The sequence below is a fragment of the Lycium barbarum genome, chromosome 8, assembly GCF_019175385.1.
Source record: "Lycium barbarum isolate Lr01 chromosome 8, ASM1917538v2, whole genome shotgun sequence".
Taxonomy (NCBI): Eukaryota; Viridiplantae; Streptophyta; class Magnoliopsida; order Solanales; family Solanaceae; genus Lycium; species Lycium barbarum.
Genome location: NC_083344.1, coordinates 3,658,112 through 3,681,265, shown reverse-complemented (window position 1 = coordinate 3,681,265; position 23,154 = coordinate 3,658,112). Strand labels below are relative to the sequence as shown.

Below are 23,154 nucleotides of genomic sequence, written 5' to 3'. Positions count from 1 at the left end.
CGGCTTTTTGAGGTGTATTTTTCACCTAGTAATAGCGTCTAGTATAGTTTTTTGTGTTGCATATTTTAGGATTTGATAGAATTTTCTTGGTTTTTATAGTTTTTTTCACTGTTTACGTCAAATCTAACGGACAGAGTTTGGTAAATATTTTATGAAGACTAAAAATGTTAACTTTTGGCAAATTTAAATGACTAAAATTGTCAAGTGCATACTTAGGGAACTATTTTAAACCTACTCTCAAACATGTGGGACCATTTTTGTCATTTTCTCAGGAGCAAATGGGTGAAAGTTTTTAGTCCCCCAGACTCCCAGAGGCGTCTTATCTTCAAATGGGGAGGTAAATTTTATGACTCTGTGGAAAATAATAGTAACATGTGTTCCTTGACTACCTAAAGGGCAGAGAGGTATGGAGTAGGGTGGGCGTTCGGTTCTTCGGTTTGGTTTTATCAAACTTTAGTTTGGCTATTTTGGTTTCGATTTTTTGAAGGTGGACACCGAACGCCGAACCAAATTAGTTCGGTTCGGTTCTTTCGGTTCGGTTTCGGTTTTTTCAATTCGATTTTTTTGATATGATATTAGAAGCGATTCCATTTACACTAATTCATATTCTCAAAAGCAATAAAACATAAAATTGACAAATTGAAATCAAAATCAAACAAACAGGATACACAAAAATAGAAAACCATAACCATAATATAGGATTACTAAGTGTTATATACACAAAGTAGGAATAATTAAGAAAACACATAAAGGACATACATTAATCCTAAAGACATATCCTAGTCACCTTTCTTTGTTAAGGATATTTGATTTTCTCAATTGAAGTGAAAAATTAGGGATACAAAAGCAAAAGAAAGCTTGTTACTATTGGATATTTTTTGGGCTTAAACTTAATGAGCCTGGACTATTTTAATTTTTTTGGATAATGTATTAAATTTCGGTTCTTCGGTTCGGTTTCATCAAAGTTCGGTTCGGCTAATTCGATTTCGGTTTTTTAAAGGCAGACACCGAACACCGAACCCAACTAGTTCGGTTCGATTTTTTCGTTTTCAGTTTCTTGAAGTTCAGTTCAGTCCAATTTTTCAATTTTCGATATATATGCCCAGCCCTGGTATGGAGTGCTTGACGTGGAAGGAGTTTAGTGAAAAAGTGTGTATTTGAGTTCAAAATTAAGAAGGTGACTTTTCAGCTTCTTAATATATAGCATAAAATTAAAATTAAGGAGAAACACAACAATATAATAAATGAATAAATAGGCAATTTAATTTACGAGAGATGTCACATTACTTTTAGATTAGAATTATATACTTATATAGACATGTGTATCGTATAACATAAATGGAATTATAATGTAGCTTTAGATTTTTGGTGTAAAGAACAAGATATAGATAATGAAATACTCCGAGGAGCACTGTAATTACTCTTTTATTTCCTGCTGTGGGAATAGATTTAAATCTTTCAAACAATGTAAAGAACCACAAAGTAAAAAATTAATCCCTAAAAACAAAGATGAAACACCTTTTAGTTTGTTCAAAAGAAACTGTCATCTTAAACAATTGCTAACACTAAACAGGAACACGAACACGAACACCATCTCCAACAGACACCACTCCTATAATACCAATCTGATCAACAACAAGAATGTGCTCTGATGCGGTTATCTGGCAAGTGAAACATCCTGTCAGGAAAGCAAAAAGACAAAATTGAAATAAAACTTTGAAGCGTCAAAAATCATTGGCGTTAAACAAAAATTGGGTGCATACTATTTAGGAGAACACAAACTAAGCACAAACTAAGTTATTTTAATGATTCAGAGCTTGAGAGGATTGGAGAACTCTTTACTGTATTGTCTCCTTTTAATGGATTAAAGAATGGTGAAGATGAAGTGGTGTGGAAGGGTCTTTCAAGTGGTTGTTTCTATGTTCAATCATGCTACAAGGTTTTTCTGGATGCTGCCAACCAACCTAATGCTGGCCCCTCGAAACAGATATAAAATTCCAAACCTCCTGTGGAAGTGATGTGCTTTGAATGGCTTGTCATAAAAGAAGCTTGTCTAACCCAAGAGAAATTACAAAGAAGGGCTATACAGTTCGTCAACAGATGCTTTTTGTGTGAGAAAAAAGTAGAAAGCAACAGTCGCTTTCTACATTGCTCTGTTACTACTCAAGTTTGGCACATGTTCTTCAACTTCCTGGGGATGAAATGGGTTATGCCAAGGTCAACAATAGATTTACTTCTCTGCTGGGACAGAAAAGCATTGCCTAAGCATTTAAAGAAAGCCTGGATCACCACTCCTGCTGGAATATGATGGAGAGGAGATGAATAGAAGATGTTTTGATGGACAAAAGAACTCAATCTTGAAGATAAACTCTGATTGTATTTTTATGGTATCTATAAACTCTGATTGTATTTTTATGGTATCTATAAACTCTGATTGTATTTTTATGGTATCTTTTTGGTGTAAAATGGATAATAGCTGAGGAGGCAGAAACCTGTTACAGTTCATAGACTCTTTTGTATAGACAATCAGGGTTTACTTTTCTTTTGTTCTTTTTTGGATGTACCAACAACACTTTCTTAGTGTTGGATTTGAAATCTATAATATTTAGCATTTCAAAAAGAGAACTTAATGAGCAAATTCCCAAAGCACATTCGAATTAAACTGGGAAATGGTAGAAAAAGGACGGATATGGAATAGACCACTCACAGTGCAATTTACCAGGATTTTCAGCTCTGCAACTAATCACCGTGCAACAACAGGAGAAGTGTATTAGTCTCCACAAGGATAGAACGTACTTCTGAAAAAGGGGTGTAATGACTGCAAAATGGAGGAAATGAGCCAATTTTTGCGAGTGATTGAGGATGTCAAGGGCTGCAAGCAGAACCAGACAAGATCGAATAGAAGGAACACAAATTCGGCGTTTTCCCGGTAAAATTAGATTACACGGTGTTCTCCCAAAGTAGTAGGCAATACCGTATATGGCCTAGGAAAATGATATGAAGAAACGCAGACCCTTACAAGGTTAAATGCTTCAAATGGCTGGGCAAGAGAGAAATGATCGACTCCAATACAATTTACCAAGATAGTCCGCAACAAGTGTATCCTCTGTGAAGACCTCAACTCAGAAGGAAAGGCGAGTGGGAACATGTGTTTTGTGAAGGAGCTACGACAAGATTAAAAAGTCCATATGCCACCTACCTGCTGAAAGAAGGAAATTAAGACCCCTGTTCAAGCGCTCTTCCAAGAAAGCAGCAGCACATCCATTGGAATCAATCTTCCCTCTGAGACAACACTGTAATGCATGCATAATATTGATTCAGTAAACATCAAAGTCATGATGAGCAAGGCTGATTAGATATCCAACATTGGCGAGATGCAGTCACAAAAACAAGATCAGCTTAATGAGCTTTCATAGACCTTTGCATACACATAATAGCAGCCCCCAAGGAGTTTCTATATGTCTACTGCACTCAAGGATGTGGCCTAGTAGTCAATGAAGTGGATTGTGAACCATAGATCCTAATAAACAGTGGTGTAAAGTAACCATGAATTAAAGAGATTAGTTAATGCATATTGCATGCCAAATATCTTGTTCAATGCTTCAAGTTTCTGGTGAGATCTCCATAAATTATACTCCAATTGGAACGAACTCCAAGAAATTCCATTGATGCAACCAAAAGAAAAAACTCATCCATCAGGACGAACTTCTTATTACTTAGGCATTCCAAATGACAACTCATATTTGATAAAACAACTAAAATCTTGGAAAATGTGATTTAGTCATTTGTAGATGCAGATTTTGTAGAAAAGATACTGGAAAGGATCTGGTCATTGCCATCAAGCAAATAAATTTAGAAGAATTGGCAAATTGTATCATAAAAGGTTCAACTATTTAAAAAAAAAAAAAAAACATGGAGCTTACTCTAGTTAATAGCCAATGTCAAATACTACTTTAAAGGAACAGATGTATCTCCAAATGCAACAATTACAAACTGTAACATGATACCTATAATTCTCTATGAAAACATGCAGTAATACATAACCATGAAACAATCTATTTCCTGCAATCAGAGGGAAATATGTGTTACCTGCAACCTGTTGATTGTCATAGGTACCTCGGTCAACAGTACCATAGGTTCCCTGAGCAACAAGAGAAGGTGTTGGTTCAAATCCCAACGGAGACAAAAACACTAGTTGAATTCTTTTCCAATTGTCTAAGTCTTGGTGGACAAAATTAGCCGGTATCTATGTTGGTTGGAGGTAGTAGGTACACCGTGGAATTAGTCGAGGTGCACGCAAGCTGACCCGGACACCACAGTTATCCAAAAACGAAAAAAGAAGTTTCTAATGTCTACATTAGAAGTCGAGAGAAGTACTTTAGTTATATGCTAGAACATACTAGATTCATTTTATATCTTTAGGTTAATAGCACAGACTTTTCCTAGTTCTATCATAATTGGGAGTCACGGCATTTAGGTTAGTTTACCTTGTGTACCACTTCTCCCCGTACACAGGTGGTATCCAAGATAAAGTATAAAATCTACGCAGAGATATGATTCTCTACAAAAGACGCAACAATTATCTACCTTACCACACTTAGATACATTAGGTTCCTACCAGAGTTTGGTACTGAATCTCTAACACTACAGAAACAAGATTGTCACACAGCAAAAAGAAATGAGATGTCACATAACAGAAAGATTCGAAAGAGAAAACAGATGAAAACCGATAGTACATATATCTTAAGTGACGAAGAGGAGTGGCAAATTAGGAAACAAGAACAAAGGGCTTACAGATATGTGGACTCACAGGCACAGACCAAGCCTGTCCATGCAATCTAAAGGGAAGAGGCGGTAGTCAGTTTTTAACTTAAACTGGATTATAAGGCTTAGCATTGTTCTACCATCAAGCTGTCAAAACTCAAGGGCAAGAAATGATCTATTGGAGTCTGCATGCAATCATTTTGGAAAAGATAATGATAATTTTGAGGCATTAAATTTGGGGCTTTCATTTTTGACTGGAATCTACACAGTTGCAGCAAACAGTACAGTTGACAAGATCAGACCACTAGGTTAGAAACTAGGAAAGAAGATTTCAAAGCCAACAGGAAACTGCAAAACTACTGGAAATGCACATATTTGAAGTGCCAAGACCAACGCTAGCCTGCAGGATATCAAGTTAGATTTTCGGAAAGAAGTTATAACAAAAGGTTACCTGCTGAAGGATGTAATCGTAACCAAAGCTTGTTGTAACATCTCTAGACATGTAGTTGCACATATGCAGTCGTTAAGAAACTAATGACTCAGACTCTTAAAACTTTTCAGAAATTTTCTGAACTTAACTCAGTACAACCATTCCAGTACTAGCAAATTGCCCTGCAGCAACCTGCACATAAATTGACAAACACTGAATAATGTGAAAATAATTAAAAAAGGAAAAAATAGAAAAATGAAACAACTATAAGTAGTTAATGCTGGTGAAATCGGCAAAAGAAAATATAGTAGATATTTTTTTCTCTTTGGGAGGGCTTGCTCAGAAACATGAATATTTTGATGTTCCTGAAGATAACTAAATAGCACTAAAAATTATAATACTAGACTTATAATGTTTACACATAAGGAAACTCACTAATATTCCGTTTTTTAAAAAAATAAAATAAAAATCAAAGTGCTAATTTTCTCATATTAAGAGTGCATAAACATTTGATTTCTAAGAAAAAGAAGAATGAAAAAAACCTCAAAATATATTTAATGTACCTCCTCAATAGGCCTGCCTAGAAAGCTCAAGCAACGTTCTAATTGCCACCAGCTTCTGCAATTGCATTGAATGCCATTTCTTTTGCAAGGATAAAAATGAAATTGTATCACAGTGATAGCATAGCCGAACAAACCAAGTGAAAGAAATATTCACTTCTTATTTTTCAAGTGAAGCTCTGGTATCATGTCAAGGACAGAAGGATTCTTCCTTATAACGTCTACCAAAAACTCAGCTGTAGTTGCATCAAATGAGAAGCCCCTTCCATCCATTTCCTTCATGAAAGATGCCATTTCACTAATTTTGCACCACCTCAGAAATCCTTGCACAATAACATTGTAAGTGACATTGTTTGGAAAACAACTGTTGTCTTCCATTCTTCTTAGCATGTCTTTAGCTTCATCTAACAACCCTTCAAGACAAAATCCATTTATCATTACAGTGTATAATCTCACATCCGGAAGCAATCCAATTGAAGAAAGCTTCTCAAAAATAGCACGAGCTTCGTCAAATTTACCATTTTTGCACAAACCACTAATGATAATATTGTAAAATATAGTGTTATTATTTTCTCTCCTTCGTTCCAACTTATGAAAGAGTGACATAGCTTCTTCAACAAGTCCGTTCTTAAAATAACCATTGAGCAAAGCGCCATAAGTGATTAAATTGGGTGTGGGCCCTATAGATAGCATCTCATCAAAAAACTTTTTTGCATCCCCTATTCTTCGAACTTCAAATAGACCTTGCAAGATAGTATTGTAGACAACTATATTAGGTTTCGATCCCTTTTGAGAAATTTCACAAAACAATTGCATGGCCTCGGCCGGTTTCTTTTTCCTACAATATCCATTTATTAGTATGCTATAGCTGATAATGTTAGGTTCAATGTTCTTATCTATCATGAAATCAAAAACTCTCCTCGCTCTATCCAATTGACCACGCAAACAATATCCATCCATTATCGCACTGTAGGTGACTATATTAGGCTCTACACCTTTTCCGATCATGTATTTCATCACTTCCTTAGCATCTTCAACTTTCCCTTCTTTGCATAGTCCGTCAATCACCATGTTGAAGGTGCGCACATCTGGATAAATATTAAAGTTCACCATCTCAGAGAACAAAGTCTTAACCTTTTCCCATTGACTGAACTTACACAAACCATCAATTATTGAATTGTATGTGACTATGTCTGGAGGAATGCCTTTCTGCTTCATTTCGTTTAGAAGGTTGATAGCAGCATCTAAGTTTCTGTCTTTGCAAAGCGCATCTATAACAATGTTGTAGTTATCTATTCTGGGTTTAGTATTCCCTTTTTCCATTAACCTGAGCAAACTTAAAGTCTTTTGGGTATGGCCCGTTTTGCTAAGACCATTCATTACGGTTGCATAAATGACTTCGTCGGGCTCACAAATCTTCTCTCTCACCAATTTTTTGAACAATTCAACTGCATCTTTAACCTTATTTTCAGCAAAGATTCCCCTTAATAGGGTGTTAAAGGTGACAACGTTATACGGAATGCCAATCTTCAAGTAAATGGGTAACACCGAAAATGCACAATCAGCTCGATGCATCAGGCAATAATTGTTAATCATGATATTCAAGATGAATTCATCAATTGGGATGCCCAATTTCTGCATTTCTCGAAAAAGAGAAACAACAGCAGAGTAATGCTTCATACTTAGCATAGTCTTAAATAATTTACAGAAGACGGGAACAGAAGGAAGAGGCTGCTTTCTAACCATTTGATGGAAGAAAGTAAGAGCATCATCTAAACATTTGAAGTTCTCAATCTTACTATTTAACCCATGTTTACCCTTTGCTGATATAGATGTAATACTATGGCAAGAAGAATAAGGTCTAGTTGAAATTGCCGAACAAGAATGAAAAGTAGAGATAAAGGGATTAATACCATTGAGAGAAATTCTCCTCATCTTCGATGGCTAAGAAATCGGTCAGTATAAAGTGCAAAGTGTGCCCTAATTTTGTACAAAAATTGTTACTGATAGAAGTGCTTATAAGCCAAAAATAAGAGCCTTTTCAGCTTTTTTTTGAGTGTTTTTTTTTTTTTATGTATAGCTTAAAGTCATTTTGTGCTTAAAATAAGCTCAAAAAAATAATTGAGTCTATTTGACTTAACTTATTTAAAGCAGTTTATAAGCTGAAAATAGCTTATAAGCCAAAAAAATAAGTTAAACTACCACAACTTATTTTTTTAGCTTGCAGCTTATACACATGAGCCTATGCAAATAGGCTCGTAATGTTAGGGACACAATAGGAAAAGTTTTGGTCTACCTAAATGTGCTGGTGAGCTTAAAAATAATAAGTTTTGGGAGATCTGCTTATGAGACTTGGAGCCTGTTTGGATGGGCTTATGCCTATCACCTTATTAGTTAAAAAAAATAAGTTGGGTAGTCTAATTTTTTTTTGGTTTTATAAGCTGTTTTCAGCTTATAAACTGCTTTAAATAAGTTAAGTCAAATGGGCCAGTTATTTTTTTGAGCTTATTTTAAGCACAAAATGACTTTAAGCTGACCAGCCAAACACTCAAAAAAACTGAAAACAGCTTATAAGCAACTTATAAGCCAATCCAAACGGGCTCTATATATTAATCCTTGAAATATGTTTATCTAATAAAACCTAACCCTTCTATCACGTGACTTCCTCACCCTACGTCTTCAATAAAACCTAACCCTTCTATCACTTGACTTCCTCACCCTACGTCTTCAAAACTTAGCAGCTCTCCCCCACCAAGATTTAACTTGTCAATTGGCTTACTATCCTTACTCGCTAGTCGCTACTCTTATTGCAATATAACATAACTATATAATTTGCTTACTCTTGACTTTTTATATACTTTTATTCTATTGTTTAATTATCAAAATTAAATCCAGTATTAATATCCTCACATAATTTCCATCTTCCTTTTTGTGTACATTTTCTCTACTATGATATTTTAGTTAGTTATTTTGTCCATTTAGCATTCCATGAAGCAATTTCATATACCATGTTTTTTAATGAAACTGCTTGATAGAATTGACTCCACTACTCTCCTTACAAATCCTCTATCACCGCCCATCCTCTTACTTACTATTCAAAAAATAACTGTAACTGCACAAATTTAAAAATTGACCACACTAATTAAAAAAATAAATGCAACAACACTAGAAAAAACATTTGCATTAAAATGGATAAATAAATTAATTTAAAAATTAATTTTTTTTTTGCAATACTAACAAAATATTTAAATTAAAATGGATAAATTAATTAATTTAACTACTCTCAATTAAAAATTCAAAATGTTTAAATATTCAGGATTAGTTTATTTTATTTTCAATTTTTTTTAACATTACCCTAGTGTTTTGCGCCTTTATACAACATGTCATGTGGGTTTTTGTTATGCTGTCACTTGACTTAATGTGGTGCTTTTACATCTAGCAATTTATCTACGTAAATTAATTATATAAAATTAGTGTCTTGTTCTTTGAGCACAATTTACTTTGTTCTAATATTAAAATAATATTTCAATTAGCTATGATCACCAATAATATTATGAAAAGAATACTACTGAACTTTTATTAAGGAAAATCTCTGCTTTTGATTAATTACTTGCATAAAAAATAAATAATAAATTAGTTTAAACCATCTATAATAATGAGAAATGTTATAATTTCTAGATGATAGTTCCAAAGGAACGGATTTGCTATCCCAAAAGCGTATTCATAAAAAAAGGGGATAGCATTTTTCTTTTTGAACAAATTGAATACTAAACTGACATTAAGATATTTTTAAATCCAAGCATATGAAATTCAGATATATCAAACTCAAATTTAACTGGACTTTTCTACTATACTTTTATGTCTGAAATTTTACCAATATTTAAAAGCGGCAGTCAGAAGGACGAACAAGAACGAACAAGGGTAAAAGTGTACTTTTATTATTTATTTTGGGCAAATTTAAAACTGAAGCATGGAGATACACTTTTATTGAGAAAAGGCCATAAATAATCCCTGAACTATGAGAGTAGGTCTAAAATGGTCCCTGAACTATACACTTATCGGATTTAGTCCTTTAACTATTTAAAAACTTATCAAATTTGGTCTCCGTCTATTTTTTTATATAAACAGCGTACAAACTCATAAACCTTCGTGAGTTTATGAGACCGTCGGTTTTTTAAAATGACACCATCGTTTTTTTTTTTAAAAGCCGATCTATTGGGTCGGTTTTTCGTCGATTTTAACTGACGCAGTCCGTCGATTACGAAACGCGAGAAAGATCTTGAGGAAAAAAGTTGAGGTTAGAGAACGAACTTGAGGAAAATGAAGAAGGGAGAGAGAAATATAGGTCTGAGAAATGGTTTAACAACTAATCCCATGATGATTTATGAGTTTGTACGTTGTTTGTATAAAAAATAGACGGAGACCAAATTTGATAAGTTTTTAAATAATTAAAGGATTAAATCCGATAAGTATATAGTTCAGGGACCATTTTAGACCTACTCGCATAGTTCAGGGACTATTTATTGCCTTTTCTCCACTTTTATTCCTCATTCTAGAATCTACCCGATCAAAGAGTTGTTTTTCAATACCTTCTCCTTCTCTGCTTCTGCCCTCGATTCTTAATTTAGACTATCGTGCTTTGGTTCTAGTTTGCCCTTGGTGCTGCCGTATTTCTGAGGTACTATAAATTGATTTCCTTCTTCTTCTTTTTTCTGACATTTCACCACTCTCTCTTCTTTAATGTGTCCAATTCAATGGTAGCTATTTTCATTCTTTCTTGAATTTTTAGGAGTGCATATCAGTACTTGTATCTGAATCAATATCTCGTTTTTCCCGATAAGTAAATCTAATTAGCATTTTTATTTAATTTTCATTGATGTTGTGTTCTTTCTCTCTATGTTAACCGGTAAGTGATAGTTCATTTAAGTGAGTGTTCGAATCTGATGTGCGGGTGAATTTTCCAGGTCTATAGTCCTTTTGAATAATGATTTGCCTCATATCATGTGTTTTTCTTGGTTTTTTAGTAGATGTTTCTGCAAAGTAAATTTTTTTCCTCTATTTTAGCCTAGCGAGTACTTTCGGTAATATGATATTTATGTTACTTAGTATAACATCATTATGCACAAAATGCATCTAGGTATTTGATTATATGCCTGAAACAACTAAATTAGCGTGTTTGGATGTCTTTTTTGCAGGTCCTACAACAAGTTCACCTCTCATCAGGTACATATTTCTTCAATTCTAATGGACAATGATGGTATGTGTACGTGCGACAATTATGGTCGACTTATCCTGTTTTCTTCGAGTCCGGAGCCAAAATGACATATTTTTACAGCAATTAGACCAAAATAGGCTGTCCTTTTTTTTTTTATACCCAAATGGCTATTTCGTTGATCATTCAACGAAATACCCCAGTTACTGTTCATAGCAGCAACTCTTTTTTTTTTTTTTTTTTTTTGCTATTTCGTGAAAAAATGATTTTTTTTTTACATATCATGACACAATCCACGAAATAGATGTTTTTTTTATTTTATTTCGTGAATAAAAAAAGAAATAGGAAATTATAATTTTTTTTTGTTTTTGCATTTCGTGTATTAAAAAACGAAATAGGATAATTTTTTTTCTAATTTCGTTCGTATAAAAAGGAAATTGGAATATATATATATATATATATATATATATATATATATATATATATATATATATATATATATATATATATATATATATATATATATATATATATATATATATATATATATATATATTATTTCGTGTATTAATGAAGGAAATTGATTTGTTTTTTTATTTTTTTTGCATTTCGTAATCTAATGAACGAAATAGGTTTTTTTTTTTTGTATTTAGTGAATAAAAAAACGAAATAGGAAATTATATACATATATATATATATTTTGCATTTCGTGTATTAAAAAACGAAATAGGAAAATAAAAAAAAAATTGTGTACCAATGAAATAGGATGAATATATATATATATATATATATATATTTGTGTTTCATTTATAAAAACATTTATATATTCACGAAATAAAAAAAAATCTTATTTCGTTTTTTAATAAACGAAAAAAAAATAGTTGTAAAGTCAAGACATAACTTTATTTTAAATATAAATATAATTCTAAAAAATATAGGGAGAAAACCTAGTTGTAAAATCGTCAAACTTTAGATGGTCATAACTTTGCGCTCGGACGTCCGATTTACGCGATTTTTTTTTTTGATTTTGGGTATTTTTCCGAGATCTATGCACACAAACTGCCGCAAGGCGGTTTGGCCGAGCCGATTTTTAAAAAAACGCCTTTTATCACATTCAATTTCAATTTTTCCCCAAATTGGCATGAAATTTTCAGTTTTATTTACTTATAAGATGATGATACGCAATAGATTTCAACGTAAAAATCCAGGGATAATGTATCTGTGAATGTCAATTTCACTTCTGCGGTTTCAATTTTTGAAAATAAAGCTGACTAATTTTCTCGATATATAAAGTTGACTAAAATAACCTTACAGTTAAACACTAAGTTTTTTGAAAAATATATTTTAAAAAAATTAAAAAATGGCTTTTAATCAATTTGGAATATATATATATATATAAGATCAATTTCAAAAATATATAAAAAAACTGTTTTTTTGTTATATTTCGTGGATTGTTCCACGAAATGCAAAATAAAAAAAAAACAGTTTTAAATTAAAAAATAAAACAGTTTCGTTAATATAAATAAAACTGTTTTTTTTTTTTGCATTTCGTGGAACAATCCACGAAATATGTTTTTTTTTTATTTTTTATTTTGCATTTCGTGGAACAATCCACGAAATATTTCATTGGTACATGAATGAAATATATATATATATATATATATTCCTATTTCATTTTTATATAAACGAAATGAAAATAAAATTATTTTCCTATTTCGTTTTTTAATACACGAAATGCAAAATATATATATATATATGTATATAATTTCCTATTTCGTTTTTTTATTCACTAAATACAAAAAAAAAACCTATTTCGTTCATTAGATTACGAAATGCAAAAAAAATAAAAAAACAAATCAATTTCCTTCATTAATACACGAAATATAATATATATATATATTCCAATTTCCTTTTTATACGAACGAAATTAGAATTTTTTTTATCCTATTTCGTTTTTTAATACACGAAATGCAAAAACAAAAAAAAAAATTATAATTTCCTATTTCTTTTTTTATTCACGAAATAAAATAAAAAAACATCTATTTCGTGGATTGTGTCATGATATGTAAAAAAAAAATCATTTTTTTCACGAAATTAAAAAAAAAAAAAAAAAAAGCTATTTCGTGGATTGTTCCACGAAATGCAAAAAAAAAGCTATTTCGTGGAACAATCCACGAAATAGCAAAAAAAAAAAAAAAAAAAAGTTGCTGCTATGAACAGTAACTGGGGTATTTCGTTGAATGATCAACGAAAATACCCATTTGGGTATAAAAAAAAAAGACAGCCTATTTTGGTCTAATTGCTGTAAAAATATGTCATTTTGGCTCCGGACTCTGTTTTCTTCCATGTGTATTCCTCGACCTTTATGTTAACAAAAAAGATTAGATATCTAAATTATAGAGTGCTCGGGAAAGAAATGGCCAAAATTCAAGACACTGCAAATTGGAAAGTGATGTTCAGTTTACGCCTTTATCATCTGACATAATATCTTCCCCTCAAATATCACATGTATTCTCTCCATTAAAATTGGATTATGATATTTCGTTTTGAACCGACTGTAGTTAGGAGCTGAAAGCGTACCGAGTCTGACTCACGTTGGGCTATGTCTGCTGTTGCGTATTTGGACACTAACAGGAAATCGATGTAAAAGTAAAAGGAAAATTCACTTCACGAGTGCTCTAGAAATCTGTCACAATTTCATAGGAGCAGCACCACTCCACACTCATATAGTTCCAATCATCAAGTGTATTCTGCAGAGCAATTTTTTTTTTATCAAAACTACCCAAACTGGTGGTATGTATTTTGCAGAGTAATACACCACCTATAAAGGATATAAATTGGATTAAGAGTTTAACTCAACCTCACTTTGCCTTGCAGTATTGCACTATATTCACACACCATAGGAAGGGACATAATTTAATAGTGCACTTTTGATCAACTAATGACTTAAACTACCCATATAAACCTAATTCATGGGATCTCCAATCACATAGGTTGGATTACCATCATTGTTAATCTTCTCAAATGACAAAAGTGTCATTGCCCTCGATGTTTCTTTTAGTCTTGTGAATTGGCCAAATTCACCTCAGACATCACATAAATATAGAAATTATCACACCTCACAACAACTGCTCTTATCACAATGCGTGTCAAACAAATGTTTTCTATTAATCTTCCAATTAAAAGATTCATCTTTTGCAATGATTATTATCGCTTGACAATCACAATACATCGACAAAGAAGTGTCGGTTTAATTCCTAGTGGAATACTCATCAAGAGTTTCAGCCTCATTGCCAGCCAACTCAGATTCCATTATAAATTTAGTTATTATTGTTTGTTTAGCTGTTTTTCATACAACGCCCCATCAAAGGTGAACACATAACCGCGGCTGGATTTTGTCTCATCTGAATCATAGATCCAATTTTCAACACTGTATCCCTATAATACAATGGAAAATCCACTGCACTTAATATCATAATTTTGATACCTTAGAAGATCATTTTTTCCAGAATAGAATTGATTTCATCATAAAAAATAATGTGGTATCTCCTCAAATCTTTATTTTCAAAAGCATTTCGAATAACAAGACTGCATGAAATACTATCACTTTTAAAAAATTCTCTCAACATAGTTTTAGTAATGCATCCTAATGTTGACACCCAATTTTGTCCCGTCTCTCCTCCGAAATACCTATTTGCGCTTCTAATATTTTTGGAAAAATAAAAAATATATATATTATGTTTACTATAATTATTAGCCCTTATCAATACCGCTATTACATTATTCTATCAATTATTCTTATTACTATTACCGCATTTATTATTATTATTATTATTATTATTATTATTATTATTATTATTATCATTATCATTATTTATTACTATTATTATAATTCATTATTTATTACTATTATTATAATTCACAATTTTTATCATTTCGGCATTTTACCAGCTTACGCGCACGCATCGCATTTATCTTTGCATAATTAAATAAAAAGTATTTATTTTAGTGCGGATTTTCGAAGAAAAAATAATACATATTATTACACGGCTATCATAACACCATATGATCTTATTACCCGAGTCTAATAATCACACATTTTTTGGTATTAAGTAATATTTTGTCACCCTCGGTATATTCATTAATTAAATGGGTCTTTTATTCAAATTTAAAGCCAAACTATTTCTTGCACTCGGTCCGCATTTTGACTTACCGGACTCCAAATTAAAGCCCGATTGACTCTTGGTAATTTTAGGACTAGTCCGTATCCCTTGTCTCAATTTTTTAGAATAATCCATGTTTAATTTACTGGTCCGTTCTTTTAATACCCAGTCTAAAATTTGACCCGGTCCACAAATGGACCGGGTCCAATTCATTTTTCAGCTGAATAAGGAAACCCTTTTAGGGTTTCCCCATCACTTTCCTCCATACCACCGCCGCAACTCCCTCGTCTCCCTCCCCATTTTCATCGTCATCTCCACCATCGCTTCCCGCCTTCCTTCTCCGCACCACCACCTTCCACTCCGTCGCCTCCATCACCTACACCCATACCTCCTCTGTTCCCCACGTTACCCCTGACACCCCACGTTACCTCCATTATTCCTACACCCACTGCTCACCTGCCATCTCCCACGCTCACCTCCACTCTTCACTGCCGTTCCACTTCATTGTGTCGCCTCCACCATATCTCTGACACCACCCCCACTGCCACACCATTGATTCTCTCTCCACTCATCTGCCATCCCCACATTCGTCTTGTCCCCCCCGCTCCTCTCTCTCCTTCTTCAACACAAAATCCCTATAAATAGTTGTGGTCGGAAATAAAAAAGGGAGGGGATTGAAAACCCAAAAATCCCCTTACAAGAACAGATCTAAAACCCCGAAATTCTCTAAAAAATAACAAGTTTTTCCAGTAGTAAAATCACCTAAGCAATATCAGTTCGTCGGTCTTATTTCTGAATATCGAGTCGAAATCCAGTCGTTTTGTTTTCGTTTGCGTTGGTCGTGTTTTGAATTTGAATATTGCAAATTTGGATTTAGCGAGTATTCGAGGGTAAGATCGGAAACTCAAAGCTTCACTTCGCTGCACCCGAAGAAGGTAATCACACTCCTCTTCACTTCGTCTTTAATTTTGTAAAAGTAGAAAGGTAGTCGTTCAAGTATTTCTCGTCGTTTATTTGGTTTAGTCGGCTGGAATGTGTTCTCTCTTTGTTTGTTATAAACTAGTGCAAAACGACTAATTTCATCAAATATGTGTTTAACCTCGTCGCTTGGCTAATCCTCTGTTTTAGTCATTTTCTTTAGTGTACGATGTTCCTATTTCTAATGTAAATTAGTATGAAGGATGACCGATAGAAGCTATGAATTTAAAAGGAAGAATCTACTGATTTGTGAGAATATGATATGTGCTTATATGCAGATTTAGTATTTGTTTGTTGTTGTCTTTTGGTACGTTCAAGTAAACAAAAGTCCTGCTTCTTTTCCACAGAAATTTATAATGTATCATGTTTGAGGTGATGGGGTAATTCTTGTTGAGCATATTTTGAGTTGGAATCTGGACATGTATGAAAACTTCCCCTCGTTTCATTCTCAGTTTACAGAATTAAAATGTAGTTGTTTGCTTGTTCTTAGCAGTTGTAGAAGTTTGCTTGTTTGAATCTGCCTACACTTTATTTGCTATAAACAAGCATGAAATAGTTGTGGCAATCTATTAACATTTAAAGAAAAGATCGTTCACCTTGCTGAATACATAAATAGCAGTGCTTCTTGTTTAATATCTGTTTGTGGCACCCCTTAAGGGTTTGTTTTATCATGTAAAATCAGCATGTAAAAAAGTAAATAAATCATGAACGTCAAAAACAAATGTCCTGATTTGTTGATATTTAATACTAGTCTACATATAGGTTTGGATAATTGTTTTGCTTCTGTTGGTTTGAATCTGTCTGCATTCTGTAACTTTTTTTTTCCCCTTTTGCCATTAAGGATGTGACTATAGATGACTTTAATCATGTTTGATCCTTTGTTCAGGCCTTCAAAACTAATTCTAGTATGGATCAATATTAAAATGTCTGTGTCAAGTAGCTGTTTTAACTTTCATTTGGATATAAGCATGAAACATCATTTGTTTGAGGGCATTTAAAGGTTAATGTTGTCCCTGGTTTAGTTAGCTTGAACGAATATGGGAATTCCTGCATAAGTTGATAACTATTGGCATCTCAATATAACTAGCTACACCTCTATGTTTGTTGTAGGATTTTATGCCTTCCATGAACTAGTTCTCTAGCCTTGCTTTATTCAAAATTAATTGATGTAGAGGTTTTATTAACAGAAGGCTATTTGGTTCCCACTTTGTATGTTTGAAACTCTGTCTTGAAAAATTGATCTGTCATGTTATTTTAGTCACAGTTAAAATGATTCACTTTTGCTTACTAAATATTTGTAGTGTTTATTGAACATTTGTTTCAATTTGGGTTAAGGCCTATCTGAAATACTCTGAAATGAATCCAAGACATGTTCCCTTTGTGTTTGCTGTGATCTTATACACTTCGTGCTCTCTCTTTGAAATCTGCCCACGTTGACTTGTTTCCTTCTATTCCTCATCCATTTTTGTTTGTGGTGTGATATACCTCGAAGTATACATATTACATGAGCCTTAGTATACACTGAGTGTATACCAGGGTTGCACATTAATGTATACCTTTCAGGTATATCAAGTATACTCTGAATATTATAGGTATGCCAGCCTTTGCAGATGTCCAAATTCTATAAACGTCTAAGAACAATGAATGCCACACCATTTGATTTTGCCCATGTTTGAGTATTGCTTGTTTATATGTATGTAGTGGCTATTTTGCGTATGCATGGATTATACTTGAGTATATGTAATATATACATATGATCTATAGAGGTGTTTGAATTTATATTTCTACATGTTTAACCTTATTGATCATATGCTAATCCTTTTCCTTCATTTTCTTTTATGCATGAAACTCGTGTACGAGTCCGAGGACTCATTCCTCTTCCGCATTCGATGATGGGCCAAGGCCCAAAGGACAGAATATACAGCAGCATATATTCAAAAGAAATAAATGAATTTTGGGCCAAAGCCCAATAGCGTGAACGGATCACAACAGCCTGTCTTAAAAATGGGCTGGGCCCCATTTAAATTATCTCTTCTTCTATTTTTTCTTGTGCACTTAATTTATATCATGTAACTAACTCCCTTTTTTTTATTAGTTTGGATAAATCGTGATTAATTAGTAGGTTTAGTTTTAGTCGCGGGTAGTTAAATTTAAGTGAGGTATTAACATTAGTTTCATAAGTACCACTCCTTCCTTTTCACGTAAAATCCCTTACAATGTCTAATATTTATTATATTTAAAAAATCAATTTACAAAATAGGATGGTTATATATATATATATATATATATATATATATATATATATATATATATATATATATATATATATATATATGTATATATATATATATATGTATATATGTATATATGTATGTATGTATATCAAGTAAAGAGAATCATTTTATTCTTATTACCTAAACATTTCAAAACGTCGTCGATATATAAATATTAATCCAAGTATATTTTATAAACATTTTAGATTAATTTGATTATGCATATCTTGAGCTGAACATAGTGAAATAAAGTCCATAAGAGAGAGAGAAAACCCATGACCTTTTGCAATTCTATATATAAAATAGTTTTGATTAAGTAAGCATATCTAATCAATTGAATTTTAAAGCTTTATTTACATTATTTTGAAATCTTTTTGCATTCCATTCATAACAAGTCTAGATTTTCTATATCACTATACTCATATACTGTCATTTTATTCTAAGTTAAATTGGCTAGATTTTCTCTTAAAAGTCTATTTATATACAAATCATTATATTTTGCAAGTATCACTTTAAAATAAAAATTATTATTTAAAGCTTAACAAAACATTTATGAGTCTCATTTTTGGTGGATTACTATATATTTCTTCAAGTTAGTTTAAATAACATCATTATGTTTTCTTTTCTTTCTTTAAAACCTTAATAACATTAACGACCTGTTTTTCTTACGATTTAAGCATTATATTTAATCTAAATTAATTAACCTAAATTTGGTCGGATAACCGTAAGTTAACGGATCCTAAAGGATGCCTAATCCCTTCCCTTTAGGATAATATAGAGCCCTTACCTAGAATCACACTGGTTAAGCAGACTATTAACTGAGGTTTAGTTTTAACTTTGCCTTAGTTAACCTCTAGGTGTCCTAATTCACCGTTAAATTAATTAGGTGGCGACTCCTTAAAACAAAATAAACGGGAATCACCAATACGTCATACTCCTTAAAACAACCCGGTTAAAATGGGGTGTGACAGCTTGGCGACTCTGCTGGGGATTTTAGGCTCTTAACCATAACAACTTAGGTTAATAAATCATTTGTTGGATGCTTTGTTTATTTTGCTTTATTTTGTCTATATTGTTGCTTTATATGCTTTTAAGTATTTTTATTCCTTATATGTATTTTCTGTGTAATATGTTATTACTGCTTTCCTTAAACTGGCATTCCGTTCATATTTCCTCCACTTTTGGAAAATTCACACTATCACACGTACACGCGAGGTGTGCTTAGCGCACCCGCAAATTTCTTCATAGAATCCAAATTTTAAGGGAGTTGGCGCATGCGCGGGGGTGCCCGAATAACGGGGACCGCGTAGCCTTCTCACTCGAGCAGTCCGCTCGGGAACCTTGTGTCTAGCAAACCCATTCTTAGTCTACTTAGGGTAGAGCGAAGCCAAAACCTTGTAAGAACATGCATCATTTTAAACCTAGGAGGCTTAATACCCTTGGTGTATTAAGTTCATTAGTCAACCTTACCAAATGTCCAAAAGAGTCCATGACTCTAAGTGACACTACTCACTATCTATGTGCATTATTTGAAGGACAAATATGTGGAATATGTAGACCTAGTACTCTATAGATAAGTATTTCAAGAAAAACTGACCTTTTGTTGCAGGTTGACGTGGAGCATCTAAAATTAATGTCGGAGGTTGAAGACAATTAAAAGAAATTAGTGGAGATAAAGCGTTAGATATCCTAGATCAACTTTAGATTGTATTATTAAACTAGCATGTAATAAATTTTATTTTCTTGTAAATTAGTTGTAAGAAGAGTTATGGAATGATACATAAAAGACAGGTTTGTCCTTCAATGTTCGTTAGGCCTACCTCTGGCATAAAGAGGTCCCTTGCATTATAAAACGCGATGTATTATGTGCAATAATGTGTTTATATGCAATAATATTATCCTTACCGTATACTGACTCATTTTCCTTTTCTTTTTCTTGTTTTTATCTTTTTTCTTTTTAAACTTATTTTCAAAACAAAAAAGGTTGACTTGTGCTAAAAGGGAACTGGCGGAGCATCCATATTTCACACGGTCTAAAGCCAAGAAATCAGATTCTGACTCATCACTAATCACCTGGTTAACTAAAAGGACTCGTTCTAAAATGGAGCAAAGTTTGATCAATGCAACCACTTCATCTGAGCCATCTCTTAGTTTACCAATCACGAGTGATCCCACATCCTCTAATGAACCAGAAACACATTTGGAGACCATTGCTCGTCTGGAGCGACGAGTTGCCGAACTAAGTCATATGGTACTTCATAACCGGTCATTTTCTCAAACACCGCCACATATGACTCCGTCCCAGGGAGTTCGTCAAACTTTGCCTGTGCCACATCCATTCCCAAATTTAGACGAATTTAACCAAGCAAATTATTTCACCACTTCTCAGCCAGTTCGTTCCGAACACCTCACTCAAAATGCTCCCTTTTTATTTACAACCACCTCTTCAAAAGCTCAATTCATACCGCCAGCACATGACACACATCAAGTTCCGCCGGTGTATGCTTATACCACAGCTCCACCCATGACACATATTCAAGGACAATGTCGCACAGATGTTGATCATTATGTCGAAGTTGAAAATGAGGCACGGTCAGTTAATGATGAAATGATAAATAGAAAGCTCAAAAGTTTGGAAGATGCCATGAGAAGTTTGCGTGGACTTGGTAGTAACCAAAGCGTGAGATATGAAGAATTATGTGCATTTCCTGAGGTAGAATTGCCACCAGGTTACAAGATTCCAAAATTTGAGAAATTTGATGGGTCGGGGAACCCTTTCTTCCATTTGAAGGTCTATTGTGAAAAGTTGATTGGTGTGGGGAAGAATGAAGGGATAAGAGTCAAACTATTCAATCAGAGTTTGAATGGAAAAGCCTTGGAGTGGTATTCTAAGCAAGATACAACCAAATGGCGTACTTGGGATGATTTGGCAAATGCTTTTGTGGATCACTACAAGTTTCATGTTGAGATCGCTCCTGACAGAATCTCAATTACAAAGTTGAAGAAGAAGTTCACCGAATCATTTCGAGAATATGCTATACGGTGGAGGGAAGAAGCATCTAGGGTACACTCACCCATGGAGGATACAGAAATGGTTACTTTCTTCATTCAAGCACTAGAACCGGAATACTATGAACGTTTGGTGACAATGAGTGGAAAAACTTTTGCAGAAGTGATCAAAGCTGGGGACATGATCGAAGATGGCATTAAGACAGGGAGAATAACAAGTCTAGCAGCTTTGCAGTCTACCAGTAGGTCTATACAAACTGGTACTCTCGGAAATGGAAAGAAAAAAGAGAAAGAAGCAGCATCGGTGATGGCTTTGGGAAACACCTCGTACCGCCATCAACAACCACCACGATACCAGCCTAACGCTCCTCACTCACAGTATTTCCAATATTCTCCATATCCATACGACCAAACTTTGTCATCTTACCAACCTCAATCACCACAAATATCTTACCCCGTTTACAACACACAACCAGCATATCGAGCTCCACGACCACCAACATATCCAGCTCCACCATCACAACCTCATCATCCAAACAATGCATCCGCACCTCGCCCAAATAAACCGTTTCGCAATTTCACACCATTGGGAGAACCACTGAGCGTTGTTTTCGAAAGGCTGCAAGCTTCAGGCTTAGTATATCCTGTGGAAGGTAGAATTCCAGATCCATTACCCAAAAGCTTTGATCCCACTAAGACATGTGCATATCATTCGGGGGTAAAAGGCCATTCCACTGATCGTTGTTACGCATTGAAGCATAAGGTTGAGGATCTTATTGAAGCAAAACAGATCACGGTCAAACCACCAACACCAAATGTGGTTAACAATCCACTCCCAACCCATGATGGGGCCACGATAAATATGATTGGAATAGATGAAAATGTTGACGACCCAGCCGAATTTATAGTGCCTGTGGATCGTGTGGAGGATCATGATTTTGTAGCCGTTGCTTCTCCGGCTGTAGTGATAAGGGGTTGTGTGCCTGTCGAGATATTAGGAGCTTCATCAACGCCTGTGGAAGTAGTTCAAGCACCAAATCAATTACCAGTGCTCGATACAAAAGCCGTACCATGGAATTATCAACAAACTGTGATGGAATGTCGAGGAAAGGACACGATCACTGACAAGGTTAAGACATCAGGAATGACAAGGTCTGGAAGATGCTATTCTCCAGAAGAGCTAGTTAGATTGGGGCAAGTTAAGGAAACCAATGTACCTCCCAAAAGGGTCGTGACTGAAACCGAAGCAGAAGAATTTTTGAGGAAGATCAAGGCTAGTGAGTACTCAGTTGTGGATCAGTTGAAAAAGACCAATGCTCAAATTCCTATTCTCTCTTTGCTTTTGAGTTCGGATATGCACAGGAATGCATTGTTGAAGATCTTGAATGAAGCGTATGTTCCAAGCGAAACAACTAGTGAGGCGTTAGCTGGGATGATTGAGCGCGTACTTGACAGCCATCGAATCAGCTTCGATAATGAAGAACTGCCGCCAGAAGGATGTATGCATAACAAAGCACTCTATATAACTGTCAAGTGTCGTAACATGTTTGTGGCTAAAGTATTGATTGATGGGGGTTCTGGACTCAACATCTGTCCATTAGCAAGTCTGAAGAAGATCGGATATAATGTTAGTGAGCTCAAGACCAGTGATATGAATATTCGAGCATTTGATGGGGCTCAAAGGCGCCCTATTGGGGAAATAGAGTTGAAAGTGTTGATTGGCCCTGTTGAATTCATTATGGATTTTCAAGTACTTGATATTTCC

General features: G+C 33.9%; 1 protein-coding gene and 1 long non-coding RNA gene across 9 annotated transcripts; one reads left to right on the top strand and one right to left on the bottom strand.

Moving 5' to 3' along the window:
• Window positions 1-1,385: 1,385 nt before the first annotated feature.
• On the bottom strand, window positions 1,386-7,748 carry LOC132605728 (putative pentatricopeptide repeat-containing protein At1g12700, mitochondrial). 8 transcript variants are annotated; one of them, XM_060318936.1, is made up of 6 exons: window positions 5,758-5,899; window positions 5,216-5,386; window positions 4,090-4,141; window positions 3,200-3,293; window positions 2,720-2,818; window positions 1,386-1,678 (listed from the first exon to the last, which is right to left on the bottom strand). In XM_060318936.1, exons 2-6 carry the CDS (start codon window positions 5,254-5,256, stop codon window positions 1,566-1,568), a joined length of 399 nt encoding a protein of 132 aa, XP_060174919.1. In that variant the 5' UTR covers window positions 5,257-5,386; window positions 5,758-5,899; the 3' UTR covers window positions 1,386-1,565. The 8 variants fall into 8 exon arrangements, with proteins under 8 accessions (XP_060174919.1, XP_060174915.1, XP_060174916.1 ...); XM_060318932.1 differs by lacking the exon at window positions 4,090-4,141 and having other exon boundaries at window positions 2,708-2,818; window positions 3,020-3,293; window positions 5,758-7,748; XM_060318933.1 differs by lacking the exon at window positions 4,090-4,141 and having other exon boundaries at window positions 2,708-2,818; window positions 5,758-7,748.
• Window positions 7,749-10,306: 2,558 nt separating this feature from the next.
• LOC132605730 (uncharacterized) lies at window positions 10,307-11,308 on the top strand. Its single transcript, XR_009569419.1, has 2 exons — window positions 10,307-10,432; window positions 10,950-11,308. It is a non-coding gene; the product is annotated as an uncharacterized LOC132605730 (long non-coding RNA).
• Window positions 11,309-23,154: the final 11,846 nt, after the last annotated feature.